We start from the raw sequence: 24,663 nt of genomic DNA on the forward strand, positions 1-24,663 counted from the left end.
CCTGGAGGACTCGTGGGCAACCTCCTCATTGCTGTCCACAGCACCGTCCTCCCTCTCTTCGGCTCCTGCCTTAGCATTGGCCAGTTGCATAGCTCTGCTCCTGGTGCCATCAGCCATTCTTGCAGACTTTTGGTCACTGACACAGAACTGACACCTGATGCCTCCACACACCTTACAGTATCTGCACTCTGACACTCTAGTGTTGAGCTAGTCTGAAGACCCCAGCAGCCACAGCTGCTGCAGGCAGTCTTTAGTGTCTGGGAGTATGGGTCTCACACTCACACACACTATTATCTCGATCCCACCGCTATGCCACCAATATGTCACAAACCACCGGGGGGGTCACTCAGAAATCCCCCGCGCTGGCTACCAGTACGTCACAATCGGGGGGTAACAAGTGGGGGTCACCCCTCCTTTATACCTCCCGACCGACAGACAGAGCACGTGACGCGCTCTCTAGCGCCCCTCTTATAGTCAGGCCAATTATGGAATTGCCCGACAATAAGCAAGGAGGCCGCTATACTACTTATGCCGATTATTGAAGGGTCCCCGGTGAGAGTAGGGTATATATTCCCCCGACCTCCGCGGGCGGAATATATAAAATCTCCCCAAATCTCACTGGCCTCCCCACAATAATCCTTGGCACAACTCGCTGCCACCAACCGCTTCACGGTAACTATTAGCCGAACACACAGACGTGGGATTCAAGATCGAGATAACAGAACAGCCCAAGATTAATTATATAATTTAATCAGCCTAAAGCACACTAGAAACTACAATATATACAATAGGGAATCTACAGAATATACATATGTCAGAGTACAGTTACAGTCAAAGCATGGGTTACAAACAGGCATACACAGTTCAATCAGTTACCTTGTGCGTCTGGCCACAGGGGGGCGCTGTACCCAGGTTTCTGGGATCCTTCCCACAGATGTTTCCTACACGTGCCCCCAGCGAAAAGAACCCTGGAAAATGGCCGAAGTAGGGTTATCAACCTGGGCAGATCCAGGTCCCCTCCTACCTTCGTGACCTCAGAGGGAGCACTGCTCCACCCCTAGCTGGAGTTATGGACAAAATCCACAACATGGAATATGGGCCATAACTTTGCCTGGGAGCGTCGTAGGCGGACGCCAATGCTCTCATTGTGACAGTTATGAATTTAGCTACAGAACGAGGGGACTCATGACCTGTCTGCCAGTTCCCCATTGGCTGATATCACGCCTGGGGCATTTCCCAATGTCCTGCTCCCATAAAAAGGGTGTGCCGGCATCGTCCGCATGCGGAGACACCATTTTTATGGTTGCCATATTTATCGGAAATATGGCTTGCGAGATATGAACCATTTTTTACTGGAGTCGTTCTGTCTAGCTAGTTCCATAGCCTTGCTAATGAGATACAACTCTTGTTACAGGGTGACGGCAGGGAGTCATCCTGTGTCCATTGTTCCCACACCACCTCATCTCCATATCACAGGAGATGGCCATGGGATTTGTTGCTAAACCAGTTGTGTGAAGGAAAGGGGGGGTGACACCAGGAGAGGGCTTCCTGACATACTTGAATATCATGATTTATCGTCATATCTCCGGATTTACCTCACAGGTGCCAATACTTTTGGCCAGCACTGTATCATCCCAGATAACGCTTTTGTCCTTTGGATGCCATGAGCCATTTTTATTGGAGGCCAAGGGATATTTATCCACCATGGAGATCTTGGCACCAAAATACTGTATCATAGACCATATCCACTTATATCCCACCCGATCCCAACGGGACTTGCAGTCTGGGTTCTCCATCTAAGACATGATAGAATCTGCCTTGTAGAAAGCTGACTGGCCCACATATATGGCTAATTATATAGGCAAACATTGGACGCCCATTACAACCATTTGGCCCTTTTCTATAAACCCTGAATATGAAATCTTACCTATTTGTCTGGAATATGTGAGGAGATGAGTTATGAATCATCTTCATACGATAGGTCCTGATGACCACTGTCAGATGATTGAAGTTCCTGATACTCCCAATGATTCACTATAGTAACGTCATACGTATAGATTTCCAAATCTTGACAGAACATGAGGAAGTTTCCATAAAGTACAATCATCAGATGACCAGTGTATTGGTTTAGCGTGGATTGCCTGCACCTGGGGCAAGGCATGTATTGCTCCCACAGCCCCCACCCAACCAGAAATAATGCCCCCTTTAGAAAGTAAAAGTTCCCTCCGGTATAGTGTTACTTTTGTGCCCCTCACCCTCCTTGATAAAAAAAAAAGATTCTACTCACCCAATTCGTGCAGTCCTCTTCTCTCTGGACACAGAGCGCAGGCAGAGGTGGCGCAATGCAGTGACGTTATGGTTTCCTGCTCTAACACAAGATTAAACTCTGCTGGTTTAATCTTGATGCCAATATAGTACAAAGTAGAGCTTTGTCAGAGATCCACTAATGTGTCATGTCCGCATGTTATCTCTTGAAGATCTAGGATCAGGACATCTCAACACTTAATTGATCGCAGATCCTCTGTGGAGTCCACAGAGTATTGGAGTGGATTTTCTTTAATTTGATGCTGAAGGGGCAAGGACATTTTTTTTTCTGGCTCTGATTATTCATAGCCTTAATCATAGCTATCACTCCCTTCCCCTATATTTACCCACTCCTAGCTTCACTCCATGACGGTGATAGTTTTTCTATACTGACCACTTTGAAGGAGCCTGTCTCTGAAAAAGCTTTAGTGTTCTGTGAAGTTTCCCTCTGGAGAAACTTAGCAGTGCTATTTGTTGTGTCTTTCCCCACCCATTTTATTCCCTTCCCTGTGTTGTTTTACTCCAGTAGTTCGACTAGTGTCTTACACTGTAGTCAGGGTGAGTTCAGGGCCGACGAGGGTCTATGCATGTGCTGGCACATGGGGGTGAAGGACCCACCTAGGGATGATAGGGAGTGCAGGGTTCAGACAGGTGAGTGTTAGGAGATGACACCCCCCCACCCATCTTCCTATTGTCAGGGCCTTACGTTATTTAAATTTAAAAAAAAAATTCTGTACTCATCAAAGTCATAGATTTCCCTCTAGTGGCAAACGTTTGGAAAATTTTCCTATAACAGTCAATAAACAAGTCCAAGGGGGTTTGGATGGAAGGGGAATAAAGGCGATTTCATAAGGTTCTGTACCTGTGTACACATTAAAAAAAAATTAGCATTAATTTTTTCAGATCCCCCTTTCAAATGTTAAAGGGGTTTTCCTGGACTTCAGTACAACGTGTAGGAATAGTTAAAAAAAAAATCAAATAATTGCTATTTACTGATCCAACCCCTTGCACTCTAGCAATGTCTGCCAAAAAGAGTGACAACATTTAGAGCATTATTCATCTGACCGCTGCAGCTAATCACCTGTATGTGTGCATGTTTAGCATGACAAGCAAATGATTGACCACTTAGGATAGTTCATCAATGTCTGATTGACCGGGGTTCGAAAGTCGGCAGCTTTTCTCGGTGCCGTCAGCAGCAGCAGTTGGCGTAAATGCTCAGTTCCTAGTTTGCCCCGAAACTGATAGCAGCCGCTGCCGAGTACTATACATCTGCCTCCTATTGATTTGAATGCACTCGGCGGCGGCCGCTATCAGTTGACGGGGCGGCTCAGAAACTAGCATTTCCGGCTGTCAGCACCGCACACAGTTGATCAGTGGGAATGCCGGGTGTTTGACCCCAGCTAATTAGACATAAATGTTAAAGTAGTGGCCAACATCTTTAAAGACATTCCTGTACCTCGTAAATACTTCATTATTGAAGGTTACACCCATGCAGAGCCACCTCTCCAAAATGTATCTTTATCAAAGGGGCATGACTCACAGATCCTCTGGGGTGTGTCTTCCGGCTGCCCTGCATAATTACCCTGTGAGCCACACCCCTTTGGAAAGGCCATAAAATGTAACACTGAATAAAAAGTCCTATATCTCTGGAACTGTATGTCGGATTATTAAAATACAAAAATATGACTACTCAGGGGAGCAGAGGGCTTAAAATAAGAGCAAAAAATTGCCACTTTAAATCTGGTGACAGGTAATCTTTAAAGTTAGAGAAGATACAGCTCTGCACTAGAAATGCTTGTGTATGAGCAAATTACAGGAAACCACACAATATATAGTAAAGCCATACGAAACAACCATTAAAGACCACATGCCTTATTTTTAGTTGCTTTGCAAGAACTTATTTCACTGCAGGCAGTTTCTGCTCTCTCGAAACGTGTTACCTCATCCTAGTGATCTGTGAGTCTGGAGAAATATTTCGTCAGAGCCTCATGTACTTATAGGCATATCAGGCATTTTTAAGTCAGACATGACCTAATGGCTATCCCCATTTCAGATGGGCTATGCCACAAATACTTGAGAAATGCAGTCTCACCTTTTGGATCAGAGCCTATCTTGAGAACGAGGCCAGATTGTGCTTTTACCTACCCTGTGGTGTCTGGCTGCAGAAGGTCGCTGCATTTGGCTATACAAACTGCTCCTGGATATTCAATTGTTTTCTCTATGGTGGGAATGGGGTGTTGTCTGTCTTCTCTTGTAGGCTCTACTCTTTCCCCTTTAGACAAAAAAGTTCAGCCTACCATTCACCATATGACCTTTCCATCAAGGTGCACGGAAGAAAGCAGAGGGAGGGTGTCTTTCCCCTTTAGGACTCTGCTGAGATCTTTTCCTTTCAGATGCTAATCATTATTCCTCACCCTCTGTGTTTTTATATATCTGCCTGCATTTTCCCTTGATATGTTGCTGGAGATAGTTAGTTTCTATACGATCTTGAGTACAAACAGTCAGCTTGTAATCATCTGGACAAACGTTGCATGTTGCTGTTCCTCTATATAAGTCATTTTGGAGATAAGTTGTTTGTATTTTCCCTGTGTGTTCTTTAGGACTTAATGGGGTTGACTAGTGCTCATTCTGCCCCTTTATTACATAGGATCAAATTCAGGGTCAGCCAGGGCCAGGTATCCAGGTATAGACACAGGGTTTCCCTCTTGCCTCCCCTCCATTCTGGAGATTACTGAATATCTAGTGTGACACCTAGTGATTGGACTTTGAGCTCAGACGATTTCTGCCATAATGACTGGGTCAGTGAAGCCAAAAAATTAGTTCATTTTGACCAGTGATAGACTAACAAACGTTCATAATTCTACAAAATATTGGTTGGTCTTCAGGCGGTAGGTAGCAGCCAAAAAAATCCAGTTTTGGGCTATGTAGTTCATGATAATGTTTGCGGCCATAATTTTTATCTAATTTCTATGGGGGCCCTATTAAAGGTCCGTCTGCCATTTTTAATATGGGGTACACAGTAGCGCAATGTGTATGTTGGAAGGCTGTTACTCTTATGCCTACTAGATAGACGGCAGGTTATTTGCAAAAATATTAATGCCCCCAAAGGTCTTTTTTGAGAACATGTAATAAAAAAGAGCAAAGATAAAGAAAATAATAATAAAAAGAACCTTACATAAACCATAATATTAACTCAGCCAAGCACTGTGTAATCCGAGCCAAGCGGCTTCCTCTTCCAGCTAATCTCCTCACCTTCCTCTGGGCCATGACTTCTCAAACAATGAGCAAAGGAAGGGCCAGATTGTCACGGTACTTACTGGTGATTACCTCAGATCTGCCAGAGTTGTGTGCAGGGGACAGTATGGGGCACATCTGTGGGGCCGTAGGTCGGAGGAAGACCCCTTAGAAGTAAAGCCACCATAATATAGTCTAGCCATGATTTTTTTTTACCTCAGCTTCCCACAAAACCCTACCAGGGGAGACCTCTGGGTGAAATCAAATAATTGGGTACTCTTAGGCCCCATGCATTACTATGGGCCCTGTAATATGGCTGTGTGCATGATGCCTTACATGGTGGTCCTAGACATCCTCTCTTTGATGTCCATTGGTATTAAAAGGACACCTCATTGAAAAGGACTCACTTGGTGAAACAACCCCTATAACAATCCCATCAGGGGGCACCTCGTTGATGTATCGCCATCATCCAACGTTGTCCCTGCTGACAATTATATTGGATTTTTCCATAGTTCTTCACACTCTAGAATAAGATCCATGAATCATCATGGACACAGCTTTATGGCCAGAAACTGCACAAGTCTCCATAGTACGGACAACAAACAAAACCTATCTATAGTCCTGCCGTCTCGTGTTACTTACACCCCCCACCACCACCACCATCTACTAATTGTACATGATCAAAAAGAGAGGCTAAAAGGAATGGGTGGAGCAAAATATGACTGCAGGATCTGACTACACGCAGCTTTGTAGTCTGTTACCATGGTGACACATAGGGCCAAATCATCAAAAAAGGAGTGAGAGCTTTGAAAACTTTCAACTTTTGTGCAATGGGGAGTTGTTCCAATTTTTTGGTGAAGTTTGAATCAGTTCTATCAAAATCGGCAAGGAGGAGAAGCCGTGACGGGACGTAGTCATGTACATGTATCAAATTAATCAAATGTTCTAGCATTTTGTATGACAGAATTGCTACTCTGATCCCTGGCTGAAAAAGTAAACAAAGGCATCTATAAATTAATTTAGCACCCGTCACGCTAAGTGTGGGAAGATACCAAGATAACGGCATAAGGGAAGGGAAACCCTGTGTCCAGGGAAGGGGAGGGGGTGACTTCTCACCAAGCCTATGACTGGGCCCTGGGTTCCCTCACTGCCCTAGATACTTTGTGCACCAATGCGCCGAGCAGGATACCTGACCCTAGGTTAACCCTGATCTGGTAGCAATGGATGGGATGAGCACTTAAGCTGGGGTCACACTAAACGACAGCAACGTCGCTGTTACGTCACCATTTTCTGTGACGTAACAGCGACCTTGTAAGTCGCTGTTATGATCGCTGCTTAGCTGTCAAACACAGCGACGCAGCAGCGATCATAACGTCGCTACATGTGCAGAGAGCAGGGAGCCGTGCACACTGCTTAGCGCTGGCTCCCTGCTCTCCTAGCTACAGTACACATCGGGTTAATTACACGATGTGTACTGCAGCTACATGTGCAGAGAGCAGGAGCCGGCACTAGCAGCAAGAGCGGCGGACGCTGGTAACGAAGGTAAATATCGGGTAACCAGGGAAAGGTCTTCCCTTGGTTACCCGATGTTTACCTTGGTTACAGCTTTCCGCAGCTGCCAGACGCCGGCTCCTGCTCCCTGCTCGCTTCATTTCGTCGCTCTCTCGCTGTCACACACAGCGATCTGTGCGTCACAGCGGGAGAGCGACGACGAAAAAATGAAGCAGGACATTCAGCAACGACCTCACAGCAGGGGCCAGCTCGTTGCTGGATGTCACACACAGCGACAGCGACGGTACGTCGCTGCAACGTCACAGAAAATGGTGACGTAGCAGCGACATCGTTGTCGCTATGTGTGACACCACCTTTAGTCAACTGCACTAGTCACTAAAGGACACACAGGGATAACAAACAAAGGAAAACAATAAACAACTTAACTCCAGATGACTCAGGGAGAGAAGCTGCAGCAACCACCAAGATTCCCCAGATGTATGCAAGCCACCTGCTTGCATTGAAGACTTAATAAAGATATATGAAATATCACGAGTACCTAGGAATAGGAAGTGAAGGTATATAAAGACAAGGGAAGTACTGATGAACAGCAGCTGACAGGCTGAGGAGCTCCACACAGTCCTAAAGGGAAAGGGATGAAAACCAAGCAGAAATAGTAGAAGGTCAGGGAGCAGTTTGTGCAGCCAAATGCTGTGACCTTCTATAGCCAGACACCACAGGACTATCTGTCACCTGGGACAGCACCTTTTACTCCAGCAAAACTGGCGTAGTGCGCTAGTCTTGATGAATTAGCCCCATAGTACTCCTTAAATCGTGTAGTAAATAGTGGAAAATATTGGACTACCCTTTTAAAGGTTATACCATATTGATGACTGTGAGGAGCCAACTGCGGACTAAAGACTATTGCACCTATGGACGTATAGCGGAGTACACGACTCTCTGGGAGTCGGACTTTATTCAGGACGGAGCGCTGATTACGTCGATTTCATTGTGTATTTTCTTGTTCGGCACTGTACGGTGCACAATAAAATGCTAATGGATCGGGAGGGGCGCCGTCCTTTTAATTTTATTTTCCAAAAGTAGTTTGGTCAAAATTGGTTGTGGCAGTAAGGGGTTAATTCAGAGCAATTGTAATTGTGCTCCTTAGGTCCTATTATTGGAAATGAGGTTTGGGATGCTGCGCTCCATGGGAGAGGGCATGTGGAGTATGTTTGGTATGATAAGCATGTGATGGGAGTTCACGACTACACACTAGTGAAGCCAGCTGCTCGGCCCCGGTCTGTCCTGTATCTCACGGCTTCTACATTGTATGTGCTCATGGCTAATTTTCCAATCATAGGAACCTTAAATCCTTAGGCGCTAACCATAATTTTTTGGGTATGCTACAAGACAGGGGCTACCTTGATGAAGCACCTCCGGAAAGATGCTCCAGCTCCCCATTGACTTCCATTATTCTTCAGTACACAAGTCGCACCCATCCGAGCGTCCGACTGCTCGTTACGAGTATGGTAGTGCCTGCTCCTCACTAATCATGATCCATATTAAAAATAAACCAGAACTATATTTCACACTGACCAATTAGGCTTTTTTAGAGTCTAATTTCCTGATTCAGGAAATGCACATGTACATTAGCAGCAATAGACCATTTGTTTTGTATTGAGGCATCTAATCAGCGTGTGCAATGGTCATCATGAAGAGGGAGCAATGACATCTCCTATTGTGATAGGTGGATCCTGTGTTATCAGTTGCAATGGTCATCATGAAGGGAGGGGGAGCAGTGACATCTCCTTTTGTGGTAGGTGGATCCTGTGTTATCAGTTGTGTACAGTGGTCAGCAGCCGATACAAGTAGAGGGCCCCTGTGCACAAACAATATATGCGTGGTTTTTACAGTCCAACAGCTTATCATAATGTTCCTTTGGGTCCCGAAATCCTTTGGGTTCCAGGTTACACCAATGATATGATAAAGGTGTTACCTGTAAGCTATATCCTGCCTCTGCTGATAATGAGACTGCTGAAAACTCTTTCTGAAAGAATAGGAAGAATGAATATAAAATAGGTCATTCCCTTTAAATCTCCTACTGAAGTGTATACAACGTCTTGGTGCCTCCTTGGTTACACTACAAACAGTCCAGAGCGTCATGTAACATCTGTTAGTCCTCTATATAATCCTCAGTATCACAGATATGATCATTCTCAGACTTCGCTCCAAGTGTCACTTTATTCCTAAAACCCACAAGTTCTTCATTATATTAAGACTGAACATCTGTTAACGTTCATTTATTTCCTGTGACGTTGTCCTCAGTGGTGGTCCGCTTATCATACTATGGGGTCTTCACTTCAGATGCAGTCTTTATTTCTTTATTACATCTATTTGCCTTAAAACACAATTTTTTACGCAATTTGTGACTTTGCGGATAGCTCTCACCTTCACCTCCAAGATATGAGCCAAAGTGTGATATTTATTTATTTTACTTTTTTTTTTTTTTTTTACATAAAATGCCATTATATGGGGTATATAAACTCATTTTTTGCAATAAGGTGTTATTAAACATTTTGCACTGTTACACGATTACAGCACGTTCAACTTTGATGTGGTCTGTGGTGATAAATCACCTGATAGCAGCTCATAAAAATACAGAAAAAAAGAAGAGTTACAAGCTTCAGATTGTCATAGTGAGCTCACTGATGGATCCTCAGTTAACTCGTTCTGTAGCCAGCCATACACAGTGTAACACAGAGGCTATATAAGATAAATAGTGCACAGATTTTAATGAAAGATCAATTATAAAACTGATTTTTAGCCCAAAATACTCGCATTTAAGTAAAATAAAAAAAATGCTATCAAAAGGTATTGCGCTTCCTTGTGGTGTTATGAGCAAACACTGTGGTTTTCAGGACTTTCTTACTTAAATGCACGCATGTGGAGCTAGGAATTATTTTTCCAATTTGGGTTAATTCATAATGTTGCACCAAATCAATATAAAGAATCAATCATAAAAAATAAAAAATGTTGCCCCATTTGAATGGTGTTGATTACACTGCTGTCAATCATTGGGGTTAGGGGCGCGGGGAGCACCTCCATAGGAGTGTAGCGGAAAAATAGGGAGGACAATTTTTTTTCCTTTGTTTCTTCCTCCCTGTTATTCCCGTACACACCAAGATGTCAGTTAAGCTCCTGTGGGCGTGCTCCCTCCATCCCATCCGCCCACACAGTGGCAATGATTGACAGCAGTCACGGACGAGACCGGAGACTGCTGATAAGGAAAACAGGGCCACAAACTCTGTTGTAAAACACATACATTTAGCATATAGGTCTAATGTAGGCACTATTATAAGGGTTGTTCAAGTTTGGCATGAAAATCTGCAGTCACTCTCTGTGAATCTTCACAGTGTGCCTGGTGCGTGCTTGTCAGGATTCTCCTGGAGCAGACAGTCATGTGACCGCATGTACATGATTTGCATACTTTTGGCCACAATCTGACTAGACATGTCCAATACTTTTATTTGCAGGACCTGTGTGAGGTCATACCCATGTGACATGGTACCAGCTTTGTTGCCTGAGGCCCCGCCCCTGCTGGTGACATGGGTATGACCTCAGCACAGTAAAAGTAAATCGATTGTCTAATACTTATGCTAATTCTAACAGAGGGAGGGGATAACTATGAACACCCCCCCCAGATATTATCTGATCCTCAGCTGCTGTCACTCAAGAAGCTGCCGATTTTATAAACTTTACTTTCTTGGAATTCAAAACCTAAACATTTGAACTGACCACTGCAGTATAGAATCAGCCTGATAGTGCCAGTATAGCATTGTATGTATAGAATCAGCCTGATAGAGCCAGTGTAGCACTGTATGTATAGAATCAGCCTGATAGTGCCAGTATAGCATTGTATGTATAGAATCAGCCTGATAGAGCCAGTGTAGCACTGTATGTATAGAATCACCCTGATAGTGCCAGTATAGCACTGTATATATAGAATCAGCCTGATAGTGCCAGTATAGCACTGTATATATAGAATCAGCCTGATAGTGCCAGTATAGCACTGTCTGTATAGAATCAGCCTGATAATGCCAGTATAGCACTGTATGTATAGAATCAGCCTGATAGTGCCAGTATAGCACTGTCTGTATAGAATCAGCCTGATCGTGCCAGTATAGCACTGTCTGTATAGAATCAGCCTGATAATGCCAGTATAGCACTGTATGTATAGAATCAGCCTGATAGAGACAGTATAGCGCTGTATGTATAGAATCAGCCTGATCGTGCCAGTATAGCACTGTCTGTATAGAATCAGCCTGATAATGCCAGTATAGCACTGTATGTATAGAATCAGCCTGATAGTGCCAGTATAGCACTGTCTGTATAGAATCAGCCTGATAATGCCAGTATAGCACTGTATGTATAGAATCACCCTGATAGTGCCAGTATAGCACTGTATATATAGAATCAGCCTGATAGTGCCAGTATAGCACTGTCTGTATAGAATCAGCCTGATAGTGCCAGTATAGCACTGTCTGTATAGAATCAGCCTGATAATGCCAGTATAGCACTGTATGTATAGAATCAGCCTGATAGTGCCAGTATAGCACTGTCTGTATAGAATCAGCCTGATCGTGCCAGTGTAGCACTGTATGTATAGAATCAGCCTGATAGTGCCAGTATAGCACTGTATGTATAGAATCAGCCTGATAGTGCCAGTATAGCACTGTATGTATAGAATCAGCCTGATAGTGCCAGTATAGCACTGGCTTCAGCTTATATACGAAAATCCTGGTGATTGGTGCCCTTTAAGGACTTCCTATACGTTTCAATCTATGACACCACACTAACTACACTGTTTTTACACTTCCCCCCATTTAAAAACATTATTAAATATATTATACCCTTAACTCCAATTGGTTTATATTAATTTTTTTTTTATTTTTATCTGGCACTATGTACAATCTGTGTCTCACCCTACAAGCCTTTTAAGTTATGGACACATGATCTCCAGTTTATGAGATCCTATTGTCATTTCTATATCCTTTAGCAGGGTGGGGAACCTTTTAACTGCCGGGGGCCATTTGAAAATTTCTACCATCCTTTGGGGGCCGCACCAAATTATCAATGTGAAAATTACCCGGTTACAGTTGGTACGGCGATTAATTTTCAGTGACATTGATCATGTTGCTTCTCACAGCTGCTTTTCCAGGATTGTCTCAGTCTGGAGCACAGTCAACTCTTTGTGATAATAAGATTGGTAAATCATATACATCACATAACAGACACCGGGACTGCTGTACATACATCACAGGAGGGGCTGGCGGCATATACATCACATAGGAGACGCTGGTACTGCTGTATATACACATCACATTGGAGACACTTGGACTGCTATATATACATTACAGGAGATGTCCCAGCCCCTCCTTTGATTTGTATGACCCAGCCCCTCCTGTGATGTAAATGCCCCAGCCTCTCCTCTGATGTGTATGCCTCCAGCATCTCCAATGAAATGTATTTGCCCCATCCCCTCCTGTGATGTACATGGCCCCAGCATCTCCAACTTGATGTACCTATATGCCCCAGCCCCTCATGTGATGTATATGCCTCAGCCCCTCATGTGATGTATATGCCCCAGCCCCTCATGTGATGTATATGCCCCCAGCGTCTCATGTGATATACGGTATACGTATCGCGGACCAGGCAACAGGGACTAAGATCCCAAATGAATATCCAGGGCGGGTAGTTTATGCTGTGACATTAAATTTCTTGAAGAAGCAGAGCACTCTGTATATAGGCCTTCAGCGTCTATGAACGCACTGTACATTAAAAATATATATGTAACTCAAGGGACAAATATTACCCTTGGGGGACTTCTTATAGCGAGAGTTATGTGACGTTAGTGGTGTCACCCTGAGATGTTCTTCCATTCTACCTTTTGGTTTCTTTTGCAGTGAGATCTGAGGACTTTGTGGAGATCAAGGCTCATAGTTCTCAGCTGTTCGTGCCATTTGGAGAATTCGTTTGGGTAAATTGCTCAACTTCAGATCCTAAAGAAACCGAATACGAAAGCAGATTAAAGAAGAATATTACCACAAAGGGGCCAAACTGGATAGCAACTCAAGTTATTGTAGATGACTGGGAGAACTCAACTTTACATTGCCTTTATATTGGAGACAAAACAGCAGTCCCATCAGTACAAAGTCCAACCACAGTATTGGCGTACGGTGAGTGGTATTTTATGTATTAAAAACAAAAATCGGGGTATTTTTTTGTTAACATTTTACTAGAAAAGTCTCCTGACAATAAGGACCCTGAAGACAGAAGAGTGTCCTGCTACAAGGATCTCCTGTAATGAAACAGAAGAGTTCAGTTTCTTTGCAGCACGACCGCAGGATAAATGAAGCATTACACATCTGTAGCGGCAGCTTCCTTAGTGCGCTGGCGCTCCGCGGCATCCTAGCACCATGTCCCTGCTCCCTCCTCTATCCCTCCTCTATCCTGCATGGCCATCCTCATGCTGCGCAGTCCTCTGCTTACCTGCATGGACACCCCCGTTACGTGTGGTCCTCTGCACTCCCTCACGGCCATCCTCGTGTTGTGTGGCTCTCGGCTCACCTGCCACGTGTCACGTGGTCCTTTGTATCCCTTCATTGCTATCCTTGTATAGTGCAGTCCCCAACTAATCTCTCCCCCCACCAAAATGCCCATATGTTTGTCAGTCCCTAGCTCATGCTTAGGCCCCAGGCCCTACGCATGCTGTATGGGGTTTCCTGACCTCCAGCCTAGGTGTCCCCAGCCTATCACTAGGAGACACCAAGTGTTTTAGGCTCCTCCTCTGATGGGAGGGGCCAGAGCAATATATTAGGATTCAGAGCCTAGCAGTGTGTGGGTCCTGTCTGTCTGCTCTTGTGACGCCCTGGCCTAGCCAGGTGGTCACAGACACAACATCATACACCCCCCCCTTCCCCGAACAGGTCACACCAGTCACACATTAAATCCTTGTTGCCACCCTCCAGGGTTGATGTCCACACCAGGTGGAGCGGAGGCAGGCGGTTGACCCCGCCCACCGAGGAGTTCACAGGCTGGAGGTGGGAAAACACAGTAGGCAGTCCAGTTGTGGTCAGTAGAGAGTGAGGAGTGAAACTGTTGGTGTCTGGGTTGGAGCCCAGGCACTTCCAGCAAGGTAGGCAGACGGTGGTGGCCGTATGCAGGAGTTGGTGACGGTCAGCGGAACCGTAGGACCGGGGTTGGGCGGTGGGCCGCCGGTACTGAACCGGGTAGCCGATTGGAGCCAAGCACCAGGCAGGGTACTTAGACTCAGACTAGGCTTGAAACCGACCTTTAGTCAAATTTACTGATTGCGGTCTGGACCTCAGGGGTTCATTCCCACCCAAGTCCCGATTGAAGGCAACAGCCCAACCAGTACGGATAAGCGCCACTGCCAAGGGCCAGAGATCCAAAGGGCCAGCGTCTGCGGGAAAACGGGCTCCTCCGGCACGTATACGCCGGGGAGCGGACTACGGGTGCCCAGGCATTGGAGACAAGATACAAAACACAGGTGCAGGGAAACGACAGCCACCATCAACCCATCCAGGGAGAACACTGCAGCCGGCTGCGGGCCCCGTCCATCCAGCCGTTTGGTTTACCAGAGACTCTGTCCATCTGTGTCTGAGTGAGTACACCTGTGCCATCCGGCACCACGCTGCGCTGCACCGCAACCCTGCACCCTGCCAAAACCCATCCTATGGAACCCTGCCTCCTACCGGATCTGAGCGCGATCTCCCCGAGCAGCCCCCGCGACGGGGAAACTGGCCCCCGCCCCCGACACTCTGGTCTCCCAGCCTCCAGCATCAGTCCTGCATGCAACCAGTAATGAATGCTCTGCTGTGCCTGTCCTGTCTCTGTCCTGGTACCTGCAGGAATCTTGCACCTTTGCCTGTAACAGTCTGCACCAGTCGTCCTCTATGCCTCAGCCATCTCTGCTGCACCTGGGTCCAATGTCCTGTGCCTGATGCCCCATACATGGTGATACGTGCCTGATGACCTGGACCGTGATGACCAAAGTTCTGCCAGATGTCCTGTCCAGGCTGCACCTGGGTTCAATGTCCGCTGCCTGGTATCCCTTGCCTGGTGACCTGAGCCTGATAACCCGTGTCAGAGGTTCTGCACCTGACTGTACCCGTTCTGCCTGTTCTCTTCCACACTGTGTTCCTGTTCTGCCCCGTTTGTCCTGCCTGTGCCCATCCTGCCTGTTCTGTCCATTACCTGACTCCGCCGGTTCTGCTGTCTCCCTGCACCACTCCGCCGCCACAGTCCTGGTTGCTGCCCTGGGAGTGGCACCTGGCGTACTGCCTTGTGGTGGGCGCTTTATTAAGCCCCTCCTATGGAACGATAAGCCTGGGTCCACCCTGTGGTCCAGTAGGTCCTCTCCTGCTCACCGCCCTCACCGGCGGTGAGCGTTACAACATCTGGGTCCTCCAGAATGACAGACCTTTACTGTAGCTAATTTCTCTTTATGGCTAGTAGAGGGGGGTTGGATTTGAAACCTTTTCTCTAGAGGACGGCATCATGACTTCGGGGTTCTGATTGAGGCAGGACCTAGTGTGCCGTCCCAGCAGCGGATCGAACCACTCGGATCTGTGGGCAATGTCCGTTCGTGGTTCGAGGGTCTCCAGACCCGGGGGCTTAAGGGCCACACTCTAAAGTGAAAGGGGATATTTACAGAGAGATGATAGTTCGTAATGCCACCCATGGTGTGCGGTGATTGGGAGTACTGCCGCTGCCATTGTTGGGAGTACCCGGGGCGATGGATTGGGGCAGCAAGGTGTCGTTACCCTCCATGGGTAGGGGTATAACCCGGGGCTGGAGGATGATACTGGGTGCTGTGGCGGGGAGATCACTCCTGTACTCACTCAGCCAGTAAGCAGACGCTGACAACTAGGTAAACCAAGTCTCTGGGTGCCGCTGCCTCTCAAGGGGAGCTCGTCCGGGTCCCGTCCCCTGCAGTGCTGCCTGGTGATCCATGACCTGCCTCCTGGCACAAAGTTGAGATTTTACTGAAGTGGCCCGGTAGTCTGGAACTTGCCGGACCCCGCTCCCCACTGTGGCTAAGTGTGGGAGCCTGCTCTCAGGGCTCACGCTTGGCATCTTGTGGGCTGCGTATGTGGAAGGCCCTATCCCCCTTGTTGCGCTAGTGCCCCGATTCTGGAGCTAGTGGGAACAGTCCATAAAGGCTCCGTTTTCCGCAGGTTAATTGCCAGGTTGCCTGAAGCTTCTCCCCGACCTAGGGTCCATGTACCCCGCCGTGCCTTTGATCCCAGACCGGAGATAGGACCAGGCTGCTGACCGTCTTCTTGACAGGTCCTAGGCACCTCACCTCAATCCCCTATATCCGGGGGTCCGACTCCTCTAGGCCCAGACACCTCCTGCAACCTAGACAGCTACTTTCGGGAGCCACCGCTCCTTGCTTCCTCCACTTCACTCCACTTCACTGACACTCTCCTGACCCTCCCATCCTGACCCCTAGGTGGGCGACCCTACTCCGCTCAAGCCGCCCACTGGTGTGCCTGGTGGGTGTGGTGCAGGGTGTATCGAGGATTTGATTTGCTGTTGGAGGCAGTACTGTATGATAGGGACCCAGAACCAAGAGGGATTTGAATACTGCACTGAAGAGAAAGAGTGTGCAGTACCCTGTGACGCCCTGATAGTCCAGGGGCGTCACACTAGCGCCATACATGTCATTTGATAAGAGGTTATTTCCTGTGTGAAGAGGAAGCAGAATCCAGTAGGAAGCTATGGAGCAGGAGTGGCGGGGATCGGAGCACTGAGTATTTTTTCTCTTCACTTGTCACCAAAGTAATATATTAATAAAACAATTGATGTCATTGCAGCCGTGCCGTCCAACGTCACTGTAGACCTGGAGACTGCGGTAGAGGAGGGTAAGGAATATACGATCAACTGTACGGTCCAAGACGTCGCTCCTTTGGAGTATCTTACCATAAACGTCTTCAGGGGAGAAGATGTCATTGACCACAAATCCTACAATGGACCTCATGTGGTCGGCAAAAAGACAGAGAGTCACGTCTACAAGTACACAGCGAGCCGGCAAGACCACAACAAGAACTTCACCTGTGAGGCCGTCCTACAACTGGGGGCAGAAACCAAAAGCGTCAGGTCCCCGGAGATCACCGTCCAGACCTACAGTAAGTTGTATAAGTGACTTATGCTCCATAGTCCTCAAGGGAACCTTAGAAAATGACCTCAGAATTTTGTGTTAAATGTATTTTGAAAAAAAATTTGCTAATTTTTTTAAACATTTTTGGTTAAAAATAAAAAAATAGAAACTTTGCAGTTTTCACACTGACTACTGGAGCCATTTGGACCATTAACTTCCTGCTGTTTCAGGAAATGCACACGTACATTAGCAGCAATGGTCTAACTCCGACCCTAACTTTTGTATTGAAGCGTCTAATGAGCGTGTGCACAGGTCATTGTGGATGAAGAGGGAGCAGGTGAGCTGTGACACCACCTATTAGGATTAGATTAATCCTGTGTTAGCAGCTCTGTCCGAGCAATCCTGCCTCTGATGAGACTGCTGAAAGCTCTTCTTGAAGTATAAATAGCTTTTGTGACCAAAGTACAATTTGCAAGATTACTAATGTGCAAAGGTCATTGTGAAGGAAGGGGGAGCAGGTGAGCTGTCACATTGCCTATTGTGATTAGATTAATTCTGAGTTATCAGCTCAGTCCGAGTAATCCCGCCTCTGATGAGGCTGCTGAAAGCTCTTTTTGAAGGACAAATAGCCCTGGTGGCTAAAAGTTACTAATGTGCAAAGGTCATTGTGAAGGAAGGGGGGGGGGGCAGGTGAGCTGTGACATCACCTATTGTGATTAGATTAATCCTGTGTTATCAGCTCTGTCCGAGTAATCCTGCCTCTAATGAGACTGTTGAAAACTCTTCCTGAAGGATAAATAGCCCTGGTGGCCAAAGTACAATTTGCAAGATTACTAATGTGCAAAGGTCATTGTGAAGGAAGGGGGGGCAGGTGAGCTGTGACATCACCTATTGTGATTAGATTAATTTTGTGTTATCAGCTCTGTCCGAGTAATCCTTCCTCTGATGAGACTGTTGAAAACTCTTCCTGAAGGATAAATAGCCCTGGTGGCCAAGTACAATTTGCAACATTACTAATGTGCAAAGGTCATTGTGAAGGAAGGGGGGGCAGGTGAGCTGTGACATCACCTATTGTGATTAGATTAATCCTGTGTTATCAGCTCAGTCCATGTAATCCTACCTCTGACGAGACTGCTGAAAACTCTTCCTTGAAGCACAGGAAGAGATTAAATAGCCTTTGTGGCCAAAGTACAATTTGCAAGGTTACTAATTAATTTTTTTTTCTTTTTTTTACCTAAAATCCTGATTTAAACGATTCATCATTTTCTGATGATAGCGTCCCTTTAAGCGCCTAAAAACTTAAAAAAGAGCCATGTACACAGCAGACCCTGGGAGCATTAAAGTGCTCTGGGCCCCATAATGTGTCCCTTTAATGAGTTTTTTATATTATTTGCCTGTCTAGTCATTAGACACAAGGTGTGAGGTACCTTTATGAAAAAAAATAAAAAATATTGCAAAGCATGTAATTCTGTCACCCACCACTAGGGGTGTTCATTGCATATGAATGTATTATTGTGTCAACAGAGCTGTAAAAAATCCCTATGCTGTGAGCTCCCCCTAGTGGCAGCTGAAGATACATTTTTATCATGTTACCATATGGATGGGGTGAAGGGGAACAGAGAATTTGGATTTTTTTAAAATTAAATTAAAGATCCTAGAGTTTTATAAGAATCCTTATTACATGTTATATCTCACTATATATATATATATATATATATATATATATATATAACAACAACATGTATTATATTTCTGAATCCTTTGTCGTACATTAATACATCCTTTTTATTGTAATATAAGCATTGCCAGAAAGTCCAGATATAAGAGTGCAGGAATGGATAGAAAGAGGGACCGTAACGACGGCGGAGTGTCTGATCGCCAATGCATTTCCCCCTGAAGAGGTGAAGGTGAAGATGTTCGTTGAAGAGACCCAAGTTGTTGTCGACACAGCTCAGACCAATGAAGGAAATGTAAAGAGCTCGGCTGAGCTGAACACCACTGACTTAAGTTTGGGATCCAAGACCATCAGATGTGAATCTGACTTATTTACATTGACTAAGGACGCAACAGCGAAAGTAAATATTTATGGTAAGTCCAGCCGTATGGAAAAATCACAGATGAGCCCCTACCCAGTCCAGGTATTTGATGTGTGATATGTCAAGCAGGTACAGCAGCCAGTCCAGGTATTTGATGTGTGATTTGTCAAGCAGGTACAGCAGCCAGTCCAGGTATTTGATGTGTGATATGTCAAGTAGCTACAGCAGCCAGTCCAGGTATTTGATGTGTGATATGTCAAGTAGCTACAGCAGCCAGTCCAGGTATTTGATGTGTGATATGTCAAAAAGGTACAGCAGCCAGTCCAGGTATTTGATGTGTGATATGTCAAAAAGGTACAGCAGCCAGTCCAGGTATTTGATGTGTGATATGTCAAGCAGGTACAGCAGCCAGTCCAGGTATTTGATGTGTGATAAGTCAAGCAGGTACAGCAGCCAGTCCAGGTATTTGATGTGTGATATGTCAAGCAGGTACAGCTGCCAGTCCAGGTATTTGATGTGTGATATGTCAAGCAGGTACAGCTGCCAGTCCAGGTATTTGATGTGTGATATGTCAAGCAGGTAGAGCAGCCAGTCCAGGTATTTGATGTGTGATTTGTCAAGCAGGTACAGCAGCCAGTCCAGGTATTTGATGTGTGATATGTCAAGCAGGTACAGCGGCCAGTCCAGGTATTTGATGTGTAATTTGTCAAGCAGGTACAGCAGCCAGTCCAGGTATTTGATGTGTGATATGTCAAGTAGCTACAGCAGCCAGTCCAGGTATTTGATGTGTGATATGTCAAAAAGGTACAGCAGCCAGTCCAGGTATTTGATGTGTGATATGTCAAGCAGGTACAGCAGCCAGTCCAGGTATTTGATGTGTGATATGTCAAGCAGGTACAGCAGCCAGTCCAGGTATTTCATGTGTGATATGTCAAGCAGCTACAGCAGATGAATCCTCGATTATTACGTTGTTATTATTAGGTGTGCTAAACACAACCCCAGATTTGCAAAAGTGTTTTCCCTTGAGATGCTCAATTCAGGTCGTTTAATAATGCTGAGACAGCAGTAGTCCGTAAAATTGCCATTTTGTGCTGAATTTGGAGCAACCACTGTAATGATGTAACTGCAGGTGATTGAGGACTCCCTCAAAACGGCATAACACAGAGGGAACTCCAGAGTAGCAATATAACGGAAGGCCCTGATGCTAGGGAAAGAGAAAATGGGTCACCTCCTAACACTCACCTGAGGCTGATCACTACATTCCATAACATCCCTAAACGAGTCCTTCCCCCGTTCACCATCACATGCCTAGGCCATCGCTTGGTCCACTAGTGAAGGTCAGTGAGATACTAGTCATGTCACTGCAATACTACAACACGAGGAAGGTAAGACAAACAGGTGGAGAAACACAACAAATAACACTCCACAGCTTCTCCAGTAGGAGCTTTTCAGTTGCAACAGAAGCAACACCTGAGCTTCTCCAGAGACAAGCGCCTTCAAAGTGGACAGCATAGGTATGAGCTATAGCCGACATAGGGAGCAGTGAAAGAGCAGATATTTATAGCAGAAGAGAATGGCTGCAGCTGAGATTACAACTACTGTACCTGTTAGATCACTGCAGGATAGAAAGGACCCAAAACCTCTTCAGTACTTGGTGTAATTAAATACGCTCCAACTCAGAGTAAACGATGAGTGGGCACTAAAGAGGATCTGTGATCCACAGTACGCTGAAACTGTTACGGGGGGCTGTCTGATAATAACCTAAAGGAGTATCAGACAGTCAGGGTCCACCGTGCAAAGACTCTGCTGCAGACTATGGCAGAGAGCAATACCTCTGTTAACTCACAGAAGGATATAATAAGTAAGTAAAGCAATTCCTCGCTTACTTGGAGGGTGTGTGGAATGATCTCTGTTAATAATCACAGAGACAAAGGCAATGTGTGCGAAATGGCACCTACCTAGGTCCGCTCTTCTAGTGGTGCAAAAGAGACGAACAGCAGCGTAAGCCGCACAAAGCTCCAGTGCTCGCAGCAACCGTAACAGAAACCTTATGATCTCAGATGCCCCCTAAGATCACATTAGGTCATGACTCACTCATGACAACTACTTATTATATTCATTGTGTTATATAAATTGTTCTTGTTTGCTTGGTTTATTGCAGACAAGAGAAACTTTAGAGTAATTTTGATTTGTGGCTATACCATGAGAATTGGGCCCAATGGTGCAGTGTCAGAACAAAGAGGGGGGGCTTCCTTATTTCCTTTCCATGAGAAATCTAAAAATTGCAGAGGCTTTTTTGCCGCATGAGCAGCCACCAATCCATTCCTGGAAACGTTTAACGGGAACCTGTCACCAGATTTGACCCCTATAACCTGCAGCCACCACCAGTGGGCTCTTATATACAGCATTCTAGAATACTGTATATAAGAGCCCAGGCCGCTGTGTATAACATAAAAATCACTTTATAATAATCACCTAAGGGGCGTTGTGGTGCAGACTGGTCGGATGGGTGTCTCTGTTCTTCGATACTGGCACCTCCTCTTTCAGCCATCTTTGTCCTTCATCTGAAGCCTGGGTGCATGACACGTTCTACATCATCCACACGCGCGGGCATTGAGGTCCTGCGCAGGCGCACTACAATACTTTAATCTGAGAAAAATTCTTAATACATGAGCCATTAAGTAAACATGTGACCGACGTGGATACACCGGTAGCATGTATGCACTACTCACAATCAATATGCAAAGGAGGAGAACAAACGAGTATTTGTGCAAATAATCAAAACTTTTATTATTGAAAAAACACACACATAGCAGCAAGAGATGTCAAGTTAAAAACAACTACCAATAGATCAAGGGGGGCATGAGGTGTTTGATAATATATACATCAGTAGCCGTGGGAGAGATGGAGATTATGCGGTAATATGTCTAGGAAGAGTTTAACAAACACAGTGGAACAGTGGCACTCAATATTCATAATCCCAAATAGCCGTGGGAGAGGTGAAAAAATGCACACTAAAATCAATTAGGTAATATCTAGACATAAAGCGGCAGAATCGGTCATAGGTAGCCGTGGGAGAGATGGAGGGCGTGTATGTTAAAATATGATGGAGTAGATAAAGCCCTAAAACACCATTATCTATATCCCAAATAGCCATGGGAGAGGTGGAGTGGATATATAACAATGTATTAAATGATACACTAGGCACCCTGGGGTAGTCAAACACCCTCAGCACCCTGCTCCCCAATGTGATGACTGGGTATATCAAAGGGAGACCGCAGTCGACCTGAGTATGTATGGAGATCTCTCTCACTCGTTCAAAAGCGGTGTCCCAATAAATTGTGGATACATTTAGGAGAAACACAAGGGGGCAAGGTTGCCGAGGGGGTTCAACGACAACCAGAGTGAGTAGAGTACAGCGATTATACAAATTGGCCTAGAGTATAAATCAAGATGGCAGAGGGTACCTGAGTAACACATATATCATAGAAATAAAGTGCAAGTGCATAGGACCAAAATACAATATCCCTATGGCATCAAGACATGGAAAAAGAATAATATCCACAAGTAAAGACGGCTAGATGGCACAGGCTACTGGGGCTGAAGAGTGGTTAACACATAATGCACATACCCAAACAAGGAAGGATCACCACCAACGCGCGTTTCGCGGAGGTACTGTTGCTTTCTCAAGGAGGAAACCCTCAGGGAGCAGGATGCTGAGGGTGTTTGACTACCCCAGGGTGCCTAGTGTATCATTTAAAACATTGTTATATATCCACTCCACCTCTCCCATGGCTATTTGGGATAGAGATAATGGTGTTTTAGGGCTTTATCTACTCCATCATATTTTAACATACACGCCCTCCATTTCTCCCACGGCTACCTATGACCGATTCTGCCGCTTTATGTCTAGATATTACCTAATTGATTTTAGTGTGCATTTTTTCACCTCTCCCACGGCTATTTGGGATTATGAATATTGAGTGCCACTATTCCACTGTGTTTGTTAAACTCTTCCTAGACATATTACCGCATAATCTCCATCTCTCCCACGGCTACTGGCTACTGATGTATATATTTTCAAACACCTCATGCCCCCCTTGATCTATTGGTAGTTGTTTTTAACTTGACATCTCTTGCTGCTATGTGTGTGATTATTTGCACAAATACTCGTTTGTTCTCCTCCTTTGCAATACTTTGATCTGACCTGCTAAGGGCCAATCAAAGTGTGCCTGCGCGGGACCTCAATTCCGGCTAGAGTGGATGACGTACGACGCGTCACTCAAGAAGGAGGACAAAGATGGCCGAAAAAGGAGGTGTTCGTACCATAGAATGGAGACACCCATCCAACCAGTCTGCACCGCCCCTTAGGTGAGTATTATAAAGTGATTTTTAGATTTTTATGTTCTACACAGTGGCCTGGGCTCTTATATACAGCATGTTAGAACGCTGTATATAAGAGCCACTGGTGGTGGCCACAGCTTATAGGCCCCAAATCTGCTGACAGGTTCCCTTTAACAGCATCCTGCTCTTGAGGTGGATGCAGGACTCGCACCTATGGGCATTTATTTACACCAAAAATGACCTAGATGGGAGCACCCCTATCTGCTGAAAATGTTCAAAGAAGGATTACATTAGTGCCCAACCAACCCCATTTTACAATGTAGCCACCATATTGAAAGAGGGAAAAATGGTTCTACGAACAGACCCATAATTCAACCTTCAAACACCAGAAATTACTTTGTATACTAATGCCATATTCAGAGCCAGCGTAAAGTGTATGTGTTACCTTGAGCACTAGCTCTACACTATTCTTCTTGTCTACTCCCGGGGAGTAACTACGATGGGTGCAGGGGCTGCTGTCATATCCAGGCCTGGAGCTTAAGGGGCCAAAATAGTCCCTTTAGTCTACCTATAAAGATCAATGCTATAGAACATTGGCAATAATTGGGGGCCCCGTTGGAGCATTTGGGCTCAAGAGCTTCAAGTTACGCAACTGGTCTATCTCTTCTTTGGCTCGTTGAGCATTAGTTATGTATTTTCAGATCATCAAAAAGTCCTTTTATGCAGAGTACATTTGGCCATTTGCCAACATTCATTGTTCCTCCTGGGTGGATCCTTTCCAGGCTTAGGCTATGTTCACACGTTGCGTTTTTGCTGCTTTTTTTTTTTTTTTTTGCAGCCAAAATGCTGAAAGCATTAACACTCTGCTTCTTTCAAAAACGCAGCAGTTTTCCATATAAGTCAAGAAGAAAACAACAACTGCGTGTGTGAGATTTCTGTAATTTAGTACTAAAAAGCCGCTTATAGTTTGCATAAAAAGCAGCACAAACGCAACGTGTGAACATAGCCTTAGTGCGACTATAAACAACACATCTTTGAAAAATGGCAATTTTTGGCCCAAAATACCTT

At 45.5% G+C, this 24,663-nt stretch overlaps 1 protein-coding gene across 2 annotated transcripts in view; it reads left to right on the forward strand.

The window, feature by feature from the left end:
- The window catches only part of LOC142304272 (intercellular adhesion molecule 5-like), a 56,999-nt gene that overhangs the window by 12,267 nt on the left and 20,069 nt on the right, over positions 1–24,663 (forward strand). For both annotated transcript variants that reach the window (XM_075346493.1, XM_075346494.1), the window contains exons 2-4: positions 12,993–13,265; positions 16,932–17,243; positions 19,016–19,303. In XM_075346493.1, the coding sequence (XP_075202608.1) occupies positions 12,993–13,265; positions 16,932–17,243; positions 19,016–19,303 (873 nt within the window). The remainder of the gene's footprint in view (positions 1–12,992; positions 13,266–16,931; positions 17,244–19,015; positions 19,304–24,663) is intronic.

Source organism: Anomaloglossus baeobatrachus, chromosome 4 (genome assembly GCF_048569485.1).
Source record: "Anomaloglossus baeobatrachus isolate aAnoBae1 chromosome 4, aAnoBae1.hap1, whole genome shotgun sequence".
NCBI classification, from domain to species: domain Eukaryota; kingdom Metazoa; phylum Chordata; class Amphibia; order Anura; family Aromobatidae; genus Anomaloglossus; species Anomaloglossus baeobatrachus.